General features: G+C 34.0%; 1 protein-coding gene across 2 annotated transcripts in view; it reads left to right on the top strand.

Moving 5' to 3' along the window:
* UBA6 (ubiquitin like modifier activating enzyme 6) overlaps positions 1-14,695 on the top strand; it is a 76,151-nt gene extending 61,456 nt beyond the window's left edge. For both annotated transcript variants that reach the window (XM_058547178.1, XM_058547177.1), the window contains 10 exons: positions 355-406; positions 495-558; positions 1,611-1,680; positions 3,015-3,086; positions 5,861-5,978; positions 7,137-7,330; positions 8,145-8,272; positions 9,191-9,278; positions 9,733-9,827; positions 12,923-14,695. In XM_058547178.1, coding sequence (XP_058403161.1) covers positions 355-406; positions 495-558; positions 1,611-1,680; positions 3,015-3,086; positions 5,861-5,978; positions 7,137-7,330; positions 8,145-8,272; positions 9,191-9,278; positions 9,733-9,827; positions 12,923-13,058 — 1,017 coding nt within the window. In that variant the 3' untranslated portion in view covers positions 13,059-14,695. The remainder of the gene's footprint in view (positions 1-354; positions 407-494; positions 559-1,610; positions 1,681-3,014; positions 3,087-5,860; positions 5,979-7,136; positions 7,331-8,144; positions 8,273-9,190; positions 9,279-9,732; positions 9,828-12,922) is intronic.
* The last annotated feature ends 2,048 nt before the right edge of the window (positions 14,696-16,743 follow it).

Here is a 16,743-nt window from a genome sequence, read left to right as displayed (position 1 = left end):
CAAAATATAAAGTACTGTGTATTTTTACTGGTTTCATTTTTGTTTTAAGAATTAGCTCTTTGAAAGGAGCAGAATAATTTGTAAGATATGCCACCATTTGTGTAAAAAGGGATGAAATCATCTGTATTCGTGTTTGCTGTCGATGCCAAAAAAACAAACTTTAAGAGTTGATGAAGAATAACAATACAAGATATTCCAGGTACAGGGGGCAGTGACAGGAGAATGAACAGATGGAGTACAAGAGTAGCTGGGAGACTTCACTGTATATCTTTTTATGCATTTTGATCTTTTTTTTTTTTTTTTTTAACTTCAGATAATATTAAGTAGTGATTTTTTTAATTATTTTTTTTTTAGGCTCTTCAGCTTCTTCACTGTTTTCCTCTGGACACACGATTAAAAGATGGCAGTAAGTATAACCAAGTGTTGAGAAGAAAGTTTAATGTAATTTATTACTGGCTGCCTACATTGAAAATAATATTGGTATTTTTTGTTAGGTTTGTTTTGGCAGTCACCAAAGAGGCCCCCCTCTCCAATAAAATTTGATTTAAATGAACCTTTGTAAGTATTTGTATTTAGTTTTATATGCATCCTTCATGGTAAGTTTCTTAACTGTGTATAGGTTTACATTGCAGGGTGAAAATCTCAGGTTCTTTAATGATAAATTGTTGCATCCCTGTTAATCTAAGAGTTAACATAGTCTGGCCAACAAAGCCAGCCACAACCCTTCTCTTCACACAATCTATTTATTTAACTCTCTATGGTAAATAACATTATTTTTATCTTCTTTGGAGTGAAACCAAAGTGTCGCCTCTTTGACTTTCTCCATAAAAAAGTAAAATGACAACAAATGTTTTTCTGTATAATGAAGCCAGTTTATAAGAAACTTTAGTTGTATAGGGGGAAAATGATTACTACTACTATCTCCCTAAATAATCTCAAATTAATTTTCAAAGGAGTTGATCTTTGAATGAATATCTGTATACCCTATCTATATTAGAAATACATTTATTTATATACACACATATATACACACACACATACTTATATGTATTATTTTAACTAAACATTTAGCTTGTTAACTTTCCTTCCAACAAATAACTCTATGCTTAGTTACTCCTCTAGTGCTTGTTTTAGGCTTCCAGTCACCTTATCCTGACTGCTTCTTCTATGAAACTTACCTTTTTTTGTTTTTAAACAAACTCATTTGCTTAGTTTGAACCTGATACACACTTTTTAAAACTAAATGTGCTTAGTTTGAACCTGATATACACTTTTTAAAACTAAAAATTCGTAATATTTTCTTATGAATTAAAATGAATTTTCTTTCACTAGTCTAATTTTTGTACTTCTGGCTACTTTTCTCCCCAATATAGTCATGATCGCTACCTATTCATGCTTATGAGCATAAGCATCTGGTGTTTTTTCTTTTATACTTCTGCAATGCTTGGGTCTGGAGCAGAATTTCATTGCTTAAGTTTTAAAAAAAATAATTCTGTAGCAAAGAGTCTGTGATTATTTTTCTTCAACATTTTAAAAGCTATGGTTTCTGAAGAATTAAACATCTTTGAAACAGTGCATTCATACTTCATTTTATTTTTTAATTTCAAAAGGCACTTCAATTTCCTTCTGAATGCTGCAAAATTGTATGCTACAGTCCATTGCATTCCATTTACAGAAGAGGTAAGATATTCTTCAAGCCCTAGCAAGTGATACAAAACCAGGCTAGAATAGATCACTTATCGAATAATTGCATCATCAAAATGTGTTTATATGTTATGAGAACCATTCTGTAATAGAAGCTTTTATTTTGTCCTGTTTTTGCCCATTGTAACATAGCAGAAACTAAAATCTTGTTGCAGCATTACTAAGCAGAAGAAAGTCAAATTTTTCTTTCTAAATTTAAGTAGGGAAACAAATATTTGTAAAAACAGTCTTACTTTATTTTTAAAACATTTATAACCTGTTAACTTTAATTATCATAATTACTCTGAAAACCCAAAGTAAACTATTTCATAGCAATTTTAAAGTATTCCTTAGAGATTCTCTTTATTAACGTTTATTTGGCTTATTTTGTGATATTAACCTATATGCTTTTCAGGAAATTTGAAAATTCTACCCCATATTCACATTTCTTAACCCTTATCATATGCATTGTCTTAGACGTCACGTTCACTGACTAACATCTAAGGGATCTAATACAGTTTTACTTGAGAGGCAGATTTGTGTTAGTGACTTTTTCTTCACAAGTACATATTGGCGCTAAATAAGTTGCTATACTTTTAGGCAAGCTGAATGGGGAAATATGAGCCAGATCCATAATTAACACTGGCTATTTTGGATCCAGATAAAAATACCTGTTATAGATTAATCCTTTTTGGAGTTAATGCACGGTGAAATATACCATAAATGTCTGGTAAAAATAGTGGCATTCAGTTTGGTACTCTTTGTGAAAAGAGTGGTAATTTTGTGGTAAGTATTATAGATGATCTCAAAAGCAGTATGTCTCAGTTTTTCCTAAGCAGCTTCTTAATAATGAATATGGATCTTAATTCATCTAAGTTCATCTTGAACCATTTAAATATTTTCCTGCTTCTGAAGGTATTAATTCTGCTTACTTATTTGTTTTATTTATTGAGTCAATATTTATCGAGTATAACTGTGCAGGGAACTTTGTAGAACAATGAAGAGACAGTCCCTGATCTCAAGGCACTCAGTCTAATACTCACAACCAGTCCTAAAACTACTTTTTGAAAGATTTGTGGAAAGAACTGAGATTTCAGGTTTGTTGACTAATAAGTACTTTTTCACAAATACCACCCCTTTCCCCCAGCATTTATGATTGACATTCCTATAGAAATAAAGGTAAATGTCACAAATGGATGTGGACTAAATAGTCAGATGATAAATTATTCAAATATTTTAGTATGATAAAGGACCTTTTATAGGATGTTTTTAGCTTTAGAATTCAGAATTTTAAAAATGTTTGTTAATAAAATTACTTTTTTAAAAAACAGGACTTATCAGCAGATGCCCTCTTGAATATTCTTTCTGAAGTAAAGATTCAAGAATTCAAACCTTCCGACAAGGTATGTTTAGAAATTCATTCATTCAAAAATAGTTATTGAACTTCTACTTGTGTCAAGTCCCATTCTAAATCTGGAGAGTCCTGCAATGAACAAAACAAAATTTTTGCTCTTGTGGAAGTTATATTCTAATGAGCCAGAGGAGGACCATAAAAACACATGCTTTTATATATAAAAGCATGTGTCCCTTAACGACGAGGATGCTTTCTGAGAAATGCATCATTAGGTGGTTTTGTCCTTATGCGAACATCATAGAGTAAACCTACACAAACCTAGATGTTATAGCCTACTACACACCTAGGCTGTATGGTACTAATTTTATGGGACCGCAGTCGTATATGCAGTGTGTTGTTGACCGAAACATGTTATGTAGCACATGACTGTAATTATATAATGTTTCAGTGTAGGCATAAGTGCTAAGAAGAAAAAATAAAACAAAGAAAAGAAATAAAGGGTGATGGAGCTGGTGTCATTTCATATGGATAAAAGGGGAAAGCCTCTCTGATAAGGTAACATTTGAGCAGAAGCCTGAAAGAAGTGAGGGAGTGAGCCATGCTATTATCTGGTGAAAGAACAATGCAGGCAGCGGGAACAAGTGCAGAGAAAAGCCTTGAAAGAATTTGAAGGTCACGATTTTTCTGGAGGAGAATATGCAAGAAGAGAGTGGTAGATGGTGAGATTGGAGAGGTAGTTGGGATTATGATAAGAACTTTGTGTTTTATTATGAGATAAGAAACCAGTGGAGGATTTTAAGCAGAGGATACAATGTGATATATTCACAAGGATGACTCTGGCTGGTTGTGTTAGGAATGATTATGTGGGACACAAGAGGGGAAGCAAGAAAAGCTATTAGGAGGCTATAGCCAAGAGATGATGATGGTTTAAAAGAAGGAATAGGTAACAGGGAAGTTGTGATAAGGGGTTGGATTCTGTGTTTATTTTGCCGTAGCCCTGACAGGATTTGTAAGGGATTAGAATTGGAGTGTGAGAGAGAAAAAAGATTGTTGTTTTCTTATTTGAAATAACAAGCAAGCTTAATAGCTCTGAGTGAGGGGAGGAAGAAGATAAAAGAAGTTTGAGCAGAGAAAAGAAGGTGTGAAATAATGGCTCAGGGGAGTGGGAAAGTCACTTAAGTAGAAGATGTAGTAGAATTTCCAGACAGCACTGAGGATCCACTTAATATTAATCCACTTAATGTGGCTGTAGAAAAGACAATTAGATGCTTGGGTGCTACTGTAGAACAGATGGAAAATTGGATACAAGGGTTGGGATTTTTTCAGGCAAATATGTTGGAAAGAGAAAGAGATAGGGAGTATTAATAAAGATGGAACATGAAATTTAGAAAAGTTAAATAGGAAAGTTTGAAAATTGTAAGTATTTTTCTTTTTCACATGTTCATTATATGCCTTTTTGTATGCCTTCTAAAAATCATCCGTAAAGCAACCTTCTGTTACCCTTACCCTATAGCTGTACTGGAAAATGTGAAGTAATGACTGCCTCCCTGCAAAATTCAAGAAAGAAGTAGTGTGTGCAGTCTTCCACTCTGCATTTTTATTTTAGGGAAAAGAAAAACTTGTAGGCAGTAGATTTTGTACGTGTAGGTGGGTTTGCTGAATGAAATGTTTCATGACTTGTAGCTTATTAAGAATAAAAGTTCAGAAAGGATGAACAGAATTCCTGTATAAAGAAAGTTCCTAGCCCATGTTTCTAATGGGCAATACTGGTAGACAGAAGCCAAGGAAACATGCATCAGTAACTATTCACTAGTCTTTTTTGCTCTTCAATATGTTTTCTGGCCTGAATTGCTTCTATCTGTATCAAAGTGTGGGGATAATACATGATCCTAATTTTAACACGAATTATAAGCTTTTTCACAATTCCCTGAAGCAACTCATACCAAAGCTTCAGGATCTGGCACTTCAAGTTAACAGATGCCACAACCAAAAATATCAGCTAGACATTCTGGCAAACAAAAGTTTCTGCTTCCTTGCTCCTTAATATTTCTTAAATACTTATAATAATATTTAATCTGTAAAAACATGAGTTGGATGTGTTTTTTAATAAGAAATAGTATTTTAATTACTGATGATATAGCTAGTTTCTGAGTTTGAGAATATTAACTTCACTGCCCTCGTGGAATGTCTAATAAGTAATTTCTTAAGCATAAATTACTTGTATGTGCTGCCCTAAGCATGCGTCTGTATGAAGGAAGACATATTCTTTAGAAAAGAACTTCTGGTCAGCAATCAATAAATATTTAAAGGATGCCCATATTATATATTTTATGAATTTCTTCAGTTTCTTTGTAGGCAGAAAACAGCTCTGCACTAGTTAGAGCTATGCAATTTGGTTTGAAGTAGATTTGTGAGAATCACAAACTATTGGTTAATATTAACTTTATTTTAGTGCAGAATTTTAAAAAGATCTATATGAACTCAAGTCTTATAAACTGTTCAGTAAATATTTTTAGCACTCACTATGAGCAAGCTTGTTTTTACTGAGGTTCTCTCAGTGAGCGAGATAAAGATTGCTGATGTCATAGAGTTTACATGTCAGTGTGAAGAGATAGATAATAAAGAAAACAAATAAATAAATAACATAATATTACTTACTAATGGAAGATGTAAAATACATTGGACCATAATGGTTAATAATCTTACTGCACTAGATGGAGGGAATATTTTCTCTTTGTGACTTATTTGATAAAACAGATACAGTAACCAAACTTAGGTGTAGGATGTGATAACATTATTGAATATATTTACATATATTTAAAGGTTGTTCAAACAGATGAAACTGCAAGGAAACCAGACCATGTTCCTATTAGCAGTGAAGATGAGAGGAATGCTGTTTTCCAACTAGAAAAGGCTATTTCATCTAATCAAGCTACCACAAGTAAGGGGAAATCTTTATAAAGATGTTTTGAACTGGAGAGATTTTTATTTTCACTAAGATCTATACCCAAAAGGTTGTGGGATTAAATGATAACAACAATAATAATATTAGTTGATTTCATGATTATATGAAAGTCACTGTTCATGTTTAACTGTGACTAAATTCATAATTTTCTCCATCATTGCCCTACCCTCAGTGAAATGTAAGTCTGTTGTTTTTGTTCTGATTGTTTTAGTCCTTGAGATTCTATTGTGTGATTCATTTTTAACTTATGGCTAGGATAATGAACAAAAAAGTGGAGTCCTTGTGGAGACTAACCCTTAGACCCAGTTAAGTCACTTTAGGATAAAAAAACCATAGATTTCTTCCTGGCTTTTTAGTCTCCGTAATGGCACATGGAATATGAACTGACATACATACATCCTTGCTAAATGGTTTTAAATATAGGGAAACTGAACTTTTAATTCCTTAAAAACAGAGCTATTAGCTCATGTTTTTAGACCTGCTCACCACTTTTTATAACATAAATCAGTGATTTCCAAACTTTTGGGATTTTATGCACAGACCAGTAAAATTCACAAAAAACAAGCTACATTAGCCAACCATTTATTTTGCAAACAGAAAGTTGTTATCTTATTTTAATAATTATAGTTCTAGAAAAAACTTACTGCTGTTTTTTACTTTCTTATTTCGTCACAGGTCAAACTACACCAGTCTATAGAATGATTTTGGAAACCACTGATCTAGAAATCTTTCAAAAAGATACATATTTTTATTTGACCAGTTGACCCTATTCTTAGTTATTAGAGGCAAAATGTTTCAGAGTAATATTTATGGAATCAATTTGTGAACAATACCCAATGTTGACTTTTTTATTGTAAACCACTTAAGAGCAGATGTGGTACATGGCTTTCTTATTTTTCTATTTTTTAGAAAGTTTTTTTTAATATAGAAACTTCTCTAATTTAGAGGTATTAAAGCCATCATTTTCACATCCTTCAATAACTTCAGTTCCCTGGATTTTTCGTATATTTTTCAGTTGTTTAAACACATACAACAAAAAAGAATCTTCAGGAGTAGTGAACCCACATTGCTTTTTACCTAGTAAAACCTTTACCACTTACTAGGAAACTTTGTTTTTCTGGTTGTTATGATCAGGTGACCTTCAGATGGCAGTGCTTTCATTTGAAAAAGATGATGATAGTAATGGACACATAGATTTCATCACAGCTGCGTCAAATCTTCGTGCCAAAATGTATAGCATTGAACCAGCTGACCGTTTCAAAACAAAGCGCATAGCTGGTAAAATTATACCTGCTATAGCAACATCCACTGCTGCAGTTTCTGGCTTGGTGAGTTTATTATTCTTTGAATGAAAATCCTTCTTTTTATCACCTCTTTCCTGTCTTCCCCAATATACTACCCGCAACCAGTCACTCAGCGATCTTAGAGAAGGAGAGAGATATATTGAGCTTACAATTTAAAATTTCAAGATATTTCTGAAAATACAATAATCTACATTTTGAGGTTTTACAGGTATACAGATATTTTAACATAAAAAATAAGCTTTGTCAAGATAGAGTCTAATTTTTCTTACACATAATAATCCTCTTAATCATCTTTGTATCCTCCATACAAAGCTGGTACTCTGTGTTTCTTGAATAATGTGAACAGCCCTAATCTTTGCTCTCTGATTATATTGGATTTTAGTTCTTTGCCTAAAAAAAATTGTAATTCCTGTTAGTAATTCAGATTCCTTAAAATTTAATCGTTCCTTAATGATTCAGAGTCTTTAGGATGGCCCTAGTTATTATACTGTCCTCTACTGTTATTCTTAGTAACTGTGTAATTATCTACCCCTATATTAAATGATTTTAAACTGTTGAATTTCTTAAGTTCTGGTTTCAGAGTAGGAAGATTACATGGTCAAATTAATATATTTTCTTGAATACGTTTGTTCACCACATGTAAAACAGGTTGAAAGTTTAAAAGTATTAAATGTGCTAAGAGTGGAGAAACTTACAAGAAATTTATGTTACTCCAATCCAATAGCTGCTTTTAGTCTTTACAGAGAAATGCTTGAGAAGAATTTAGGAAAATTAAATAGATTCAATTAAAGTTATGAATAATAAAGCTATTTATATAATCAGATCATCTTTTCTCTAGGTTGCATTGGAGATGATCAAAGTAGCTGGTGGCTATCCATTTGAAGCTTACAAAAATTGTTTCCTTAACTTAGCCATTCCAGTTATAGTGTTTACAGAGACATCTGAAGTAAGAAAAACTGAAATCAGGTATGCACAAAAATCTGTTTCTCTTGCATAATGAGAATGAAATAAAATTTTTACCTTTTAAAGGGGAAAAATACTAGCTCCCCCTCTCCTTTTCTTCGATATATATAAATCCTTGCCATCACTTCAAGACCAGGTCAAAACCCCATCTTCATGAAGCAGTTCTGGCTGGACTAGCCGTAAAACTCTCACAACACTTAATCTGCCATACTATTTAGCAGTGTACTTTCTTATGGTTTCATCTATGTTTATGTAACTTAGATGAATTAGAAAGCACTCTAGTGTCTGACTAATGGATCGTGAGATTTAGAGTCTTAATTCCAAAAGCTATGTGACAAAGCAGAACAATTCCCCTGGACGCGCATTTTTCACTTTTCAGATTGGCAACAATCAAAAATTTTAAAACACCTATCTTGGCAAGAGTGTGGGAAAGTACTCTCATATATTACTGATGAGAGTATAAAATAGTATAACCCATAATAAGGGAAAAACGGCACTATATTTCAAATTTGTAGATACATTTACACTCATCTCAAATGATAGATGGACAAGATATTCATTCTGGCATTGTTTATCAGAGCCAAAGATTGAAACAACCCAAGTGCCCAGTAATAGGGGACTGGAATGTCCTCCCAGTGAAACCCATGCAGCTGTTTAAAAAGAGAGAAAGAAAACTTTCTCACTAAGACATACTGATTTATAGTGAGACACTGGAAGGATTAACAAGGTACTGATAAAAATGTTTACCTGTGTGGTATGATGGGGAAATAAAATTATGGAATATTTCAGAAGTTGTATTTTCCTTTTTTCCCCCACATTAATATCTAGCTAAATCACATATAATGGACTGGTGGGTTTTTTTATTATTACTAAAGGGAAGAAAAATAAAATTTTTTTGTTCTGAATATTTTTCTATAACAGAAATGGAATATCATTTACAATTTGGGACAGATGGACTATACATGGAAAAGAAGATTTCACCCTCTTGGATTTCATAAATGCGGTTAAAGTGAGATACTTATTTACTCAGTTCATTAGTCACTTTGAGTCTGTTAGATTTTTTTTCTTTTTTTTTTTGTGAGGAAGGTCAGCCCTGAGCTAACATCCATGCCAATCCTCCTCTTTTTGCTGAGGAAGATTGGCCCTGGGCTAACATCCGTGCCGATCTTCCTCCACTTTATATAGGACACTGCCACAGCATGGCCTGACGAGCGGTGCTTCGGTGCACGCCTGGGATCCGAACCCCAGGCTGCCAGCAGCAGAGCGCGCGCACTTAACCACTATGCCACAGGGCCGGCCCCGAGTCTGTTAGATTTTAACACATAATTTCATTGGAGGTTTTTATAAATGTTATTTGGTAGGGGTTTGTTTGCTCTCTTTTTACTGGTCCTAAAACATTGTCACCCGGCATTTTATGTTTGGACGGAGCTTTGATTGTTTCTCTTTTGGGTATTCACTGTTAGGAGAAGTACGGAATTGAGCCAACAATGGTGGTGCAGGGTGTCAAAATGCTTTATGTTCCTGTAATGCCGGGTCATGCAAAAAGACTGAAGTTAACGTAAGTATCAAACATTATATGCAAAAGAGTCACAAGAATTAAAACATAAGCTGGATGCACACTGGAAAATTAAACAGATTATCGAAGTTCAGATAAAAATATGTGATTTACTCCTGTCTAATGGCAGTAATAAAGACAGTGAATCTACCAAGCTCAACAGATTACCTCTCAAGGGAGATTCATATTACAATACCCTTCTGAATTTATCGTAGTTCAGAGTCAGCTTTTCAGCTAATAGGCTTAGAAACCTGAATTTGTCAATATACCGAGTAAAAATATATCCACCTTTTATGTGAAAACACATACATAATGACCAGGCTTGTGAGACTGAAGTCTAAAACAAAGATGCCAAATTGTTATTTTCATTCATTTAATCAACAGATTCTTTTTAAAGACTGCCTGCTATGTGCCAGGTACTTTTGTAAGCTTTAGGGATACAGCAATGAGCAAAGTGAAGTCCCTGCCCTACTTGAGGAGTTTCCATAACAACTAGACAAGTATGTCAGATGGTGGTAAGTGCTATGGAGAAAATAAAGCAGAATAAGGGAGTGTTAAGTTGCTATGTTATATCGAGTAGTCTCGGTATTCCCTCTGCCTGTCATAGGGAATACCTGATAAGGTGGCATTTGAGCAGAGACCTGAAGGAAGAGGGGGAGCAAAAAGAGCCAGTCTTTACGGTGAGCTACAAGGTTTAAATGATCTGCTTCCCAGTTACCCTTCTAAGTTCCTTTCATACTTCTCGCACCTTGCTCACAAAACTCCAGCTATACTGGCCTCCTTAGTTTGCGTTGAACACTCCAGTCATTCTGCAGCATGGGACCTTTGCTCTAGTTGTTCCCTCTGCTTGTAACTCATTCTGAGATGGTGACCTGGTTGACTCTCTCCTCTTATCTTTGCACTTCCTGAAGAGGGCTCCCTGAGCCCTATTTAATACTGCAGCCTGTCAGCTGTCCTAGCCTAGCACACCCAATCCCCGTTACTCTGCTCTACTTTTTCTCTTTTTCGTAGAACTTACTACTGTCTTATAACTACTATATATTTTATGTTTATTATGTATTACCGGTCTCCCCCTACTAGTCCGTAAGCTTCAAAAGGGCATTAATCTTATTTGATCTGGTCATTGATATACTTCAAGCACCTAGACCAATGCCTGGCACATAATAGGCATCAGTAAATATTTGTCAGCTAAATAAATAAATCACTTCATGTGGTGCTTTAACAGATACGTCAGCTTTAAATGTCATTATCAATTAATGAGGTTAAAAAACAAAATTACTATTATATTAGCTGATACTGTTATATTGCTTTATATTTGTTTTTTCATTAGGATCCCTAAGTATCTTTTGGATAAATTAAGAGTAGTATTTAGAATTCCTTGATTGTATGCTACCTAGATGAGAGTAGAACGTATGGCCCTGAAGTGTATTGATTAGTGGAATTTAAAATTTGCTACAAATAATTCACAAAAATACTTTATAGAGTTGGCCAGTATTTGAAACCTCCAGCATGATATGTTTTGTAAATGATATTTCTCATTTTATTACATTGTTTATTTAGCAGATATTTATTGAGTAGCTATGAATTGCCTGGACAAGCTTGGCTTCAGAAAGACTTGGGTTCACATCCTTGCTCAGCTACTTACTTGTTTTGTCACACTAAGTAACTTGCTAAACTTTTTTGAAACTTGGTTTTCAATCCACAAATAGGGATGATTGTGTGTGCCCATAAGAAGTATTCCACAAATGGTACTCCTGTTAATATTTTGTCATCATCTTTATCAAATAGACCTTACGCTCAAGGAGTTCATAGTCTACTGAGAGAAAGTGACATATTAATCAATAATTAAAATGTAATTAAATAATTATAATGGATGTTTTTACAGGTATTATGGGGACTACTAACTCAAACCTTCAGCTTAGGGTAGATTTCATTTGAAATTAGGGTAGCTACCTTTGAAAAAGGAGTATATCAGGCAAAAGCAATAGTTTGTGCGAAAGCATGCAGCTAATAATAAAGAGCATGCATGATCTATTTGGGATATGAAGTATTTTAGAATGACTCAAGGATGAGGTGGTGAGAAGGAATGGTGGAAAGAATGAAAAGTAGTATATGGGAGAAAATATCTTTGTAAAATGGAAAGAGCTGTTATTGAGGATTAAGTAGATTACAGTCATGCACTGCATAATGACATTTCAGTCAACAATGGACTGCATATATGACAGTCGTCCCATAAGTTTAGTACCATATAGCCTAGGTTTGGCCATACTGTAGGCCATACTGTCTAGGTTTGTATAAGCACACGCTGTGATGTTCGTACAACAAGGAAATGGCCTGATGACACGTTTCTCAGAACACATTGCCGTCATTAAGTAACGCATGACTGCGTAGTTCAGAGCGTGGCATAAGAAAGGTACACGATAATGATAGATAACGTTATTAGGCAGGAGAATAACATCAAATTTACGTTTTAAGAGAATTCTGGCAGCAGAGTAGATTGGAGGGAGGAGAAAAACTAGAGACAGCTGGCTTGAAGCTAATGCAATAATCTGAGGGACATATAGATGATGACTTGATTTAAGACAGTTGCAGTGACAACAGCAAAAACTAGGTGGTTTTTTATTAAATAGGATATAAGGGAAAGGTAAAACTTAAGAATGTCTTTTACTGTGATGTTTCTAGCTTACATTTGAAGATTTAAACCTAGCTTACTTTCTACTCTTTACAGAGAAATGCTTGAGAAGAATTTATGATGCTTCCAAACTTTATAGGGAGTATAGGAGGAGAATTCAGTTTTTAAAAGCATTACTTACATTTTGGGGGTTTTTGTGGTTTTTTATGTCTTTTAATAAGTGGTCTGTATTATTTATCACCACTAGTAGTGGTCCAAATTGATTCACTGTTAGTTAATTGAGTGTCTTGACTTTAGAGCTCTCAGGAAGGAAAAATGAATATATGAAAGCAGATGGATTATTAGATTTAAAAAGGAATTTAAAGTCTAAATACAAGTCCAGATTCTCTGGACAACATTAGTCAGCAAATAAGTCTCTCATTTTACAGAATTTACCACGTTATTTATCCTTGCTTATTTTTCTTAGAATGCATAAACTTGTGAAACCCTCTACTGAAAAGAAATATGTGGATCTTACTGTGTCATTTGCCCCAGACACTGATGGAGATGAAGATTTGCCTGGACCTCCAGTAAGATACTACTTTAGTCATGACACTGATTAACAGAGGTTGTCTTAAAGTTACTCCAGGACTACTTGATTTTGGAAAGAGTACACTTAATTCAGAAGTTAAAAAAAATCACCTCATAATACTATGGATTTCTCTTTGAGGAAGCCTTAATTTAAGGGAAATATCCCTTAAATATTAAATAGGAAACTACACTGAAGGATTGCAAAACATTTTGGAGCATAGTATACACTTGTCTAGTGCTTTATATGTGGATACGATCACAAGGAACTTGCAACTGGAATGCCGTTTTATAATGCTTACATCAAATTTGTGTATTAACCTCCCTGGATGAAAAGAAGGAAAAAATGTGTCCATGACCAGAAGACATAAAAGATCAAGAAATTGAAAACAACAAATGCAACTATCCAAAAAGTTTAATCCTATTTTATGAATTTCTTTGTTTAGTATTTGAGGCCCATTTTTTTATACAAAGAGTGTTTAGCATCTTGCACCTCTCATGATGAGGCTTTGAATTTACCACCAGTGGGAAGAAGAGGGATGGTAGCAGCAGATGAAGAGTAGACATTGTAAATTGTACAGTTACAATTTGCTGTCCTATTACCTCTGCTAGTTTAACCAGAGTTTGTTATATTACTGTCTCCCCAAAATCAAGATCTTTGTTGATAGCATCGGTAAGCCATGAGCAGTAGGTCAGATGACACATGTTAACTTGGACTTAGTGTTAACAGTATTATATGGACTCTGGCAACCCTCTTAGAGATTCTGTGAATGTGAACAGATAAATGTGGCTAATCATTTGATTCTTCAATACACCTAATGTGGCTATTTTATTTATTTGGAACTCTAAACCTGATTCTCATAGCATATAAAACTAAAAGATTTTGTAAAGGTAGTGTCCTTAGAAGTAGATGAAAACTAGAAATTAGAAAATCATCACTAGTTGAGTCTTGATTTTTTTTTTCTTCCAGCAACCTAATGGGCAGAAAAAAATAATTTAATATTTTATTTTAAAGAGAAACTTATTATTTTATTCTGTATTCCTAGAAAGGGAGTTGATGAAGATAAAAATTTATTTTTTTAGGTCTTTATTAATAGAAACTTTCTGTTTTCTAATATGAGCTATTGCAGATGTTCATGTAAGTGCTTACATTAAAATGACATGAAGTGTACTCAACACTGTAAACTCAGTGAAAAGAGCAAGTGTTTCTTTTATTTCTAAGCCTATCATGCATTCTAAAGCAATTGGCATTTTATAACCACAGGAAGTCATTTCCCTCTAGCTATTTTTCTTCTGCTCTGCTGCTCAGACCATTAATAGGTACTTTGATAAATTAAAAATTAGATTCACATCAGTATTACTCCAATTTGGTATCTTTTTGTACTCAACTTTCCTTTTATTTCATTTACAAATAGTTTAAATTACTTTGTCAAGCAGCTGTATTGTTCTATTCTTTTGTAAAAGTATCATCCAGTTGGGAAAATATATTTGGAGGTGGAGGGTGAATTCGTGTGATTAAAGGATAATCTGCATTGGGAGGTGGGGAGAAGTGGACAGGATGAGTTTGAAGGAAATGGCTACCTTCGAAATAAGCAGTTTTTGTTCACCATACCCTACCCTCTCCCATTGTGCATATTGCAAATGTAATGCTTAAAATTAATTTTACTTAAAATTGAATCCAGGAGTATCAAAGCTCTATGGCTTGAAACTTTGGAGGCTGGGAATAGTAAAAGGACTTTTCTTTAAGAAGCCTTTTCCCCACTTTCACCTTCACTTTGTTTTGTATTCTATGACGGTAACTGGTATTTTCCAGGTAGCCCTTCAGTAATACTCAGCTGTGGTCTAATAGCTTGCTTATATTTGATCTAAATCTCCATATCTCTTTGAAGGTAAATTTAGAACCATGCTGTCAGTTTTTGTTTATACAGATCAGTGCTTTAGCAGATACAAACAAAATCAATGAGGATTAAGTTCATTTGTGATTAAACCTGAACCCAACTTGTCATTGCTTTTTTTTTCTGTAGGTAATGGCTATTGCCGTTAATTTCTTCTGTTTGGTTGTACTAAGCTGGGAAGCCAGGGTGAAGTTAACAACAATTTTTTTCATTGTCTGTTTTGTTTATTTCTGTACCATAAGATCACTGTTGGTAATTGAAATACCAGGTGCAAAAATTAATGATTTGATTTTGTACGGTACCGCTGATTAATTTTTTACTGATTAAAAATAAATTAAGAAATTTGACAGTATATTTGTAAATCCTGTTCCATAGTTGACTTCAGATATTCCAATTTTGATGTTCATTTTGTGAGTAATGTTGCTTTGGTGTTTTCCTCATTTTCAAGTTTTGCAGTCATGGAGATAAAAGTCACTGCATGTGGAGGGACATTACTTCAAAGTGCTTTTGGCTCCTGGAAATTCCATTAAAACAATTAGGGGGAAGTGATGGTAACCATGTAAAACCTAGAAGATCTGGTAAATTCCAGACTGTTGGTTGGGGATTTCTAAAGTCCATTCCTTTTTAGAGTTCAAAGCAGTTACGTTAAGTTCGTCTTTAAGTTCCTCTAAATTGTCCAAAGGTAGAACTTTGAAATAGATGTGTATCTTTATTTTTATATTTTTTCTATTATGGTACTCCCTGATGGTGCCATGACAAGGCATAAAAAAAATTGACAGTGTTTAGAGTCCACTATTTTATAATTAATAAAATGAAGACAGGGGCCGGCCCTGTGTTCATGCGTGCGTGCGCTCCACTGCTGGCGGCACGGATCCTGGGCGTGCACCAATGCACTGCTTGTCAGGCCGTGCTGTGGTGGCGTCCCATATAAAGTGGAGGAAGTTGGGCACAGATGTTAGCCCAAGGCCCGTCTTCCTCAGTAAAAATAGGAGGATTGTCATGGATGTTAGCTCAGGGCTGATCTTCCTCACACACAAAAAAAATGAAGACAGAAAGAAAATTATTCTCTTGAGATCTTGAGGAAAAATCTCTTGACCTAATAATTCTTTCAACCATAATGAATATTACCAAAAACTTATTATAATTGTAAGTATATAATTATTTAGATTATTATTATAATTGTAAATATATAATTATTTAGATTACAATCACTAGGTATGGGTTCGACTCTTTTAACAAATTCAAAAACAGAAAGTTGAGATCTTGGGGATAACAGTAAGTAATCAGTAGTTAATTTGTCTGTGTTCATTTTTCTCTTGCCATGTCCTAGCTTTGTTTTTTTAACTGAGAAATAAATAGGCAAAAAATATGTATTCAAAAGAGTACATAAAATATAAATACACAATTTAAGGAATCATTTTAAGGTAACTGTATAAACCAGCTCTCAAATCAATAGAACATTGACAGCAGCCCAGAAACTCCCTGTGTAGTCCCTGACTGATCACAAGCAGCTTCCCTACACATACCCTCTAGCAGTCACCACTAGCCTATCTTTTGTGATAACTATGTCTTTGTTTTTATTTATAGTGTTGCCATTTATGTATGTACCTAAACAATACAGTTTACTTTTGACAGTTTTTGAACTTTATGTAAGTCGAATCATACTGTATTCTTTTGTGGCTGCTGCTTTCATTCAGTGTAGGATTCATCCATGTTGTTGCCTGTAGCTGTACTTCCATCATCATTCTTGTACGATTTACCTTTGCATTAATATACTGCAAATTACTTATTCATTTTATTGACTGTGGACAATCATGATATTTTT

This window comes from Diceros bicornis, chromosome 8 (assembly GCF_020826845.1).
Source record: "Diceros bicornis minor isolate mBicDic1 chromosome 8, mDicBic1.mat.cur, whole genome shotgun sequence".
NCBI lineage: Eukaryota > Metazoa > Chordata > Mammalia > Perissodactyla > Rhinocerotidae > Diceros > Diceros bicornis.
Note: the sequence above shows the minus strand (reverse complement) of the source record. Positions and strands in the feature narration are given on the sequence as shown.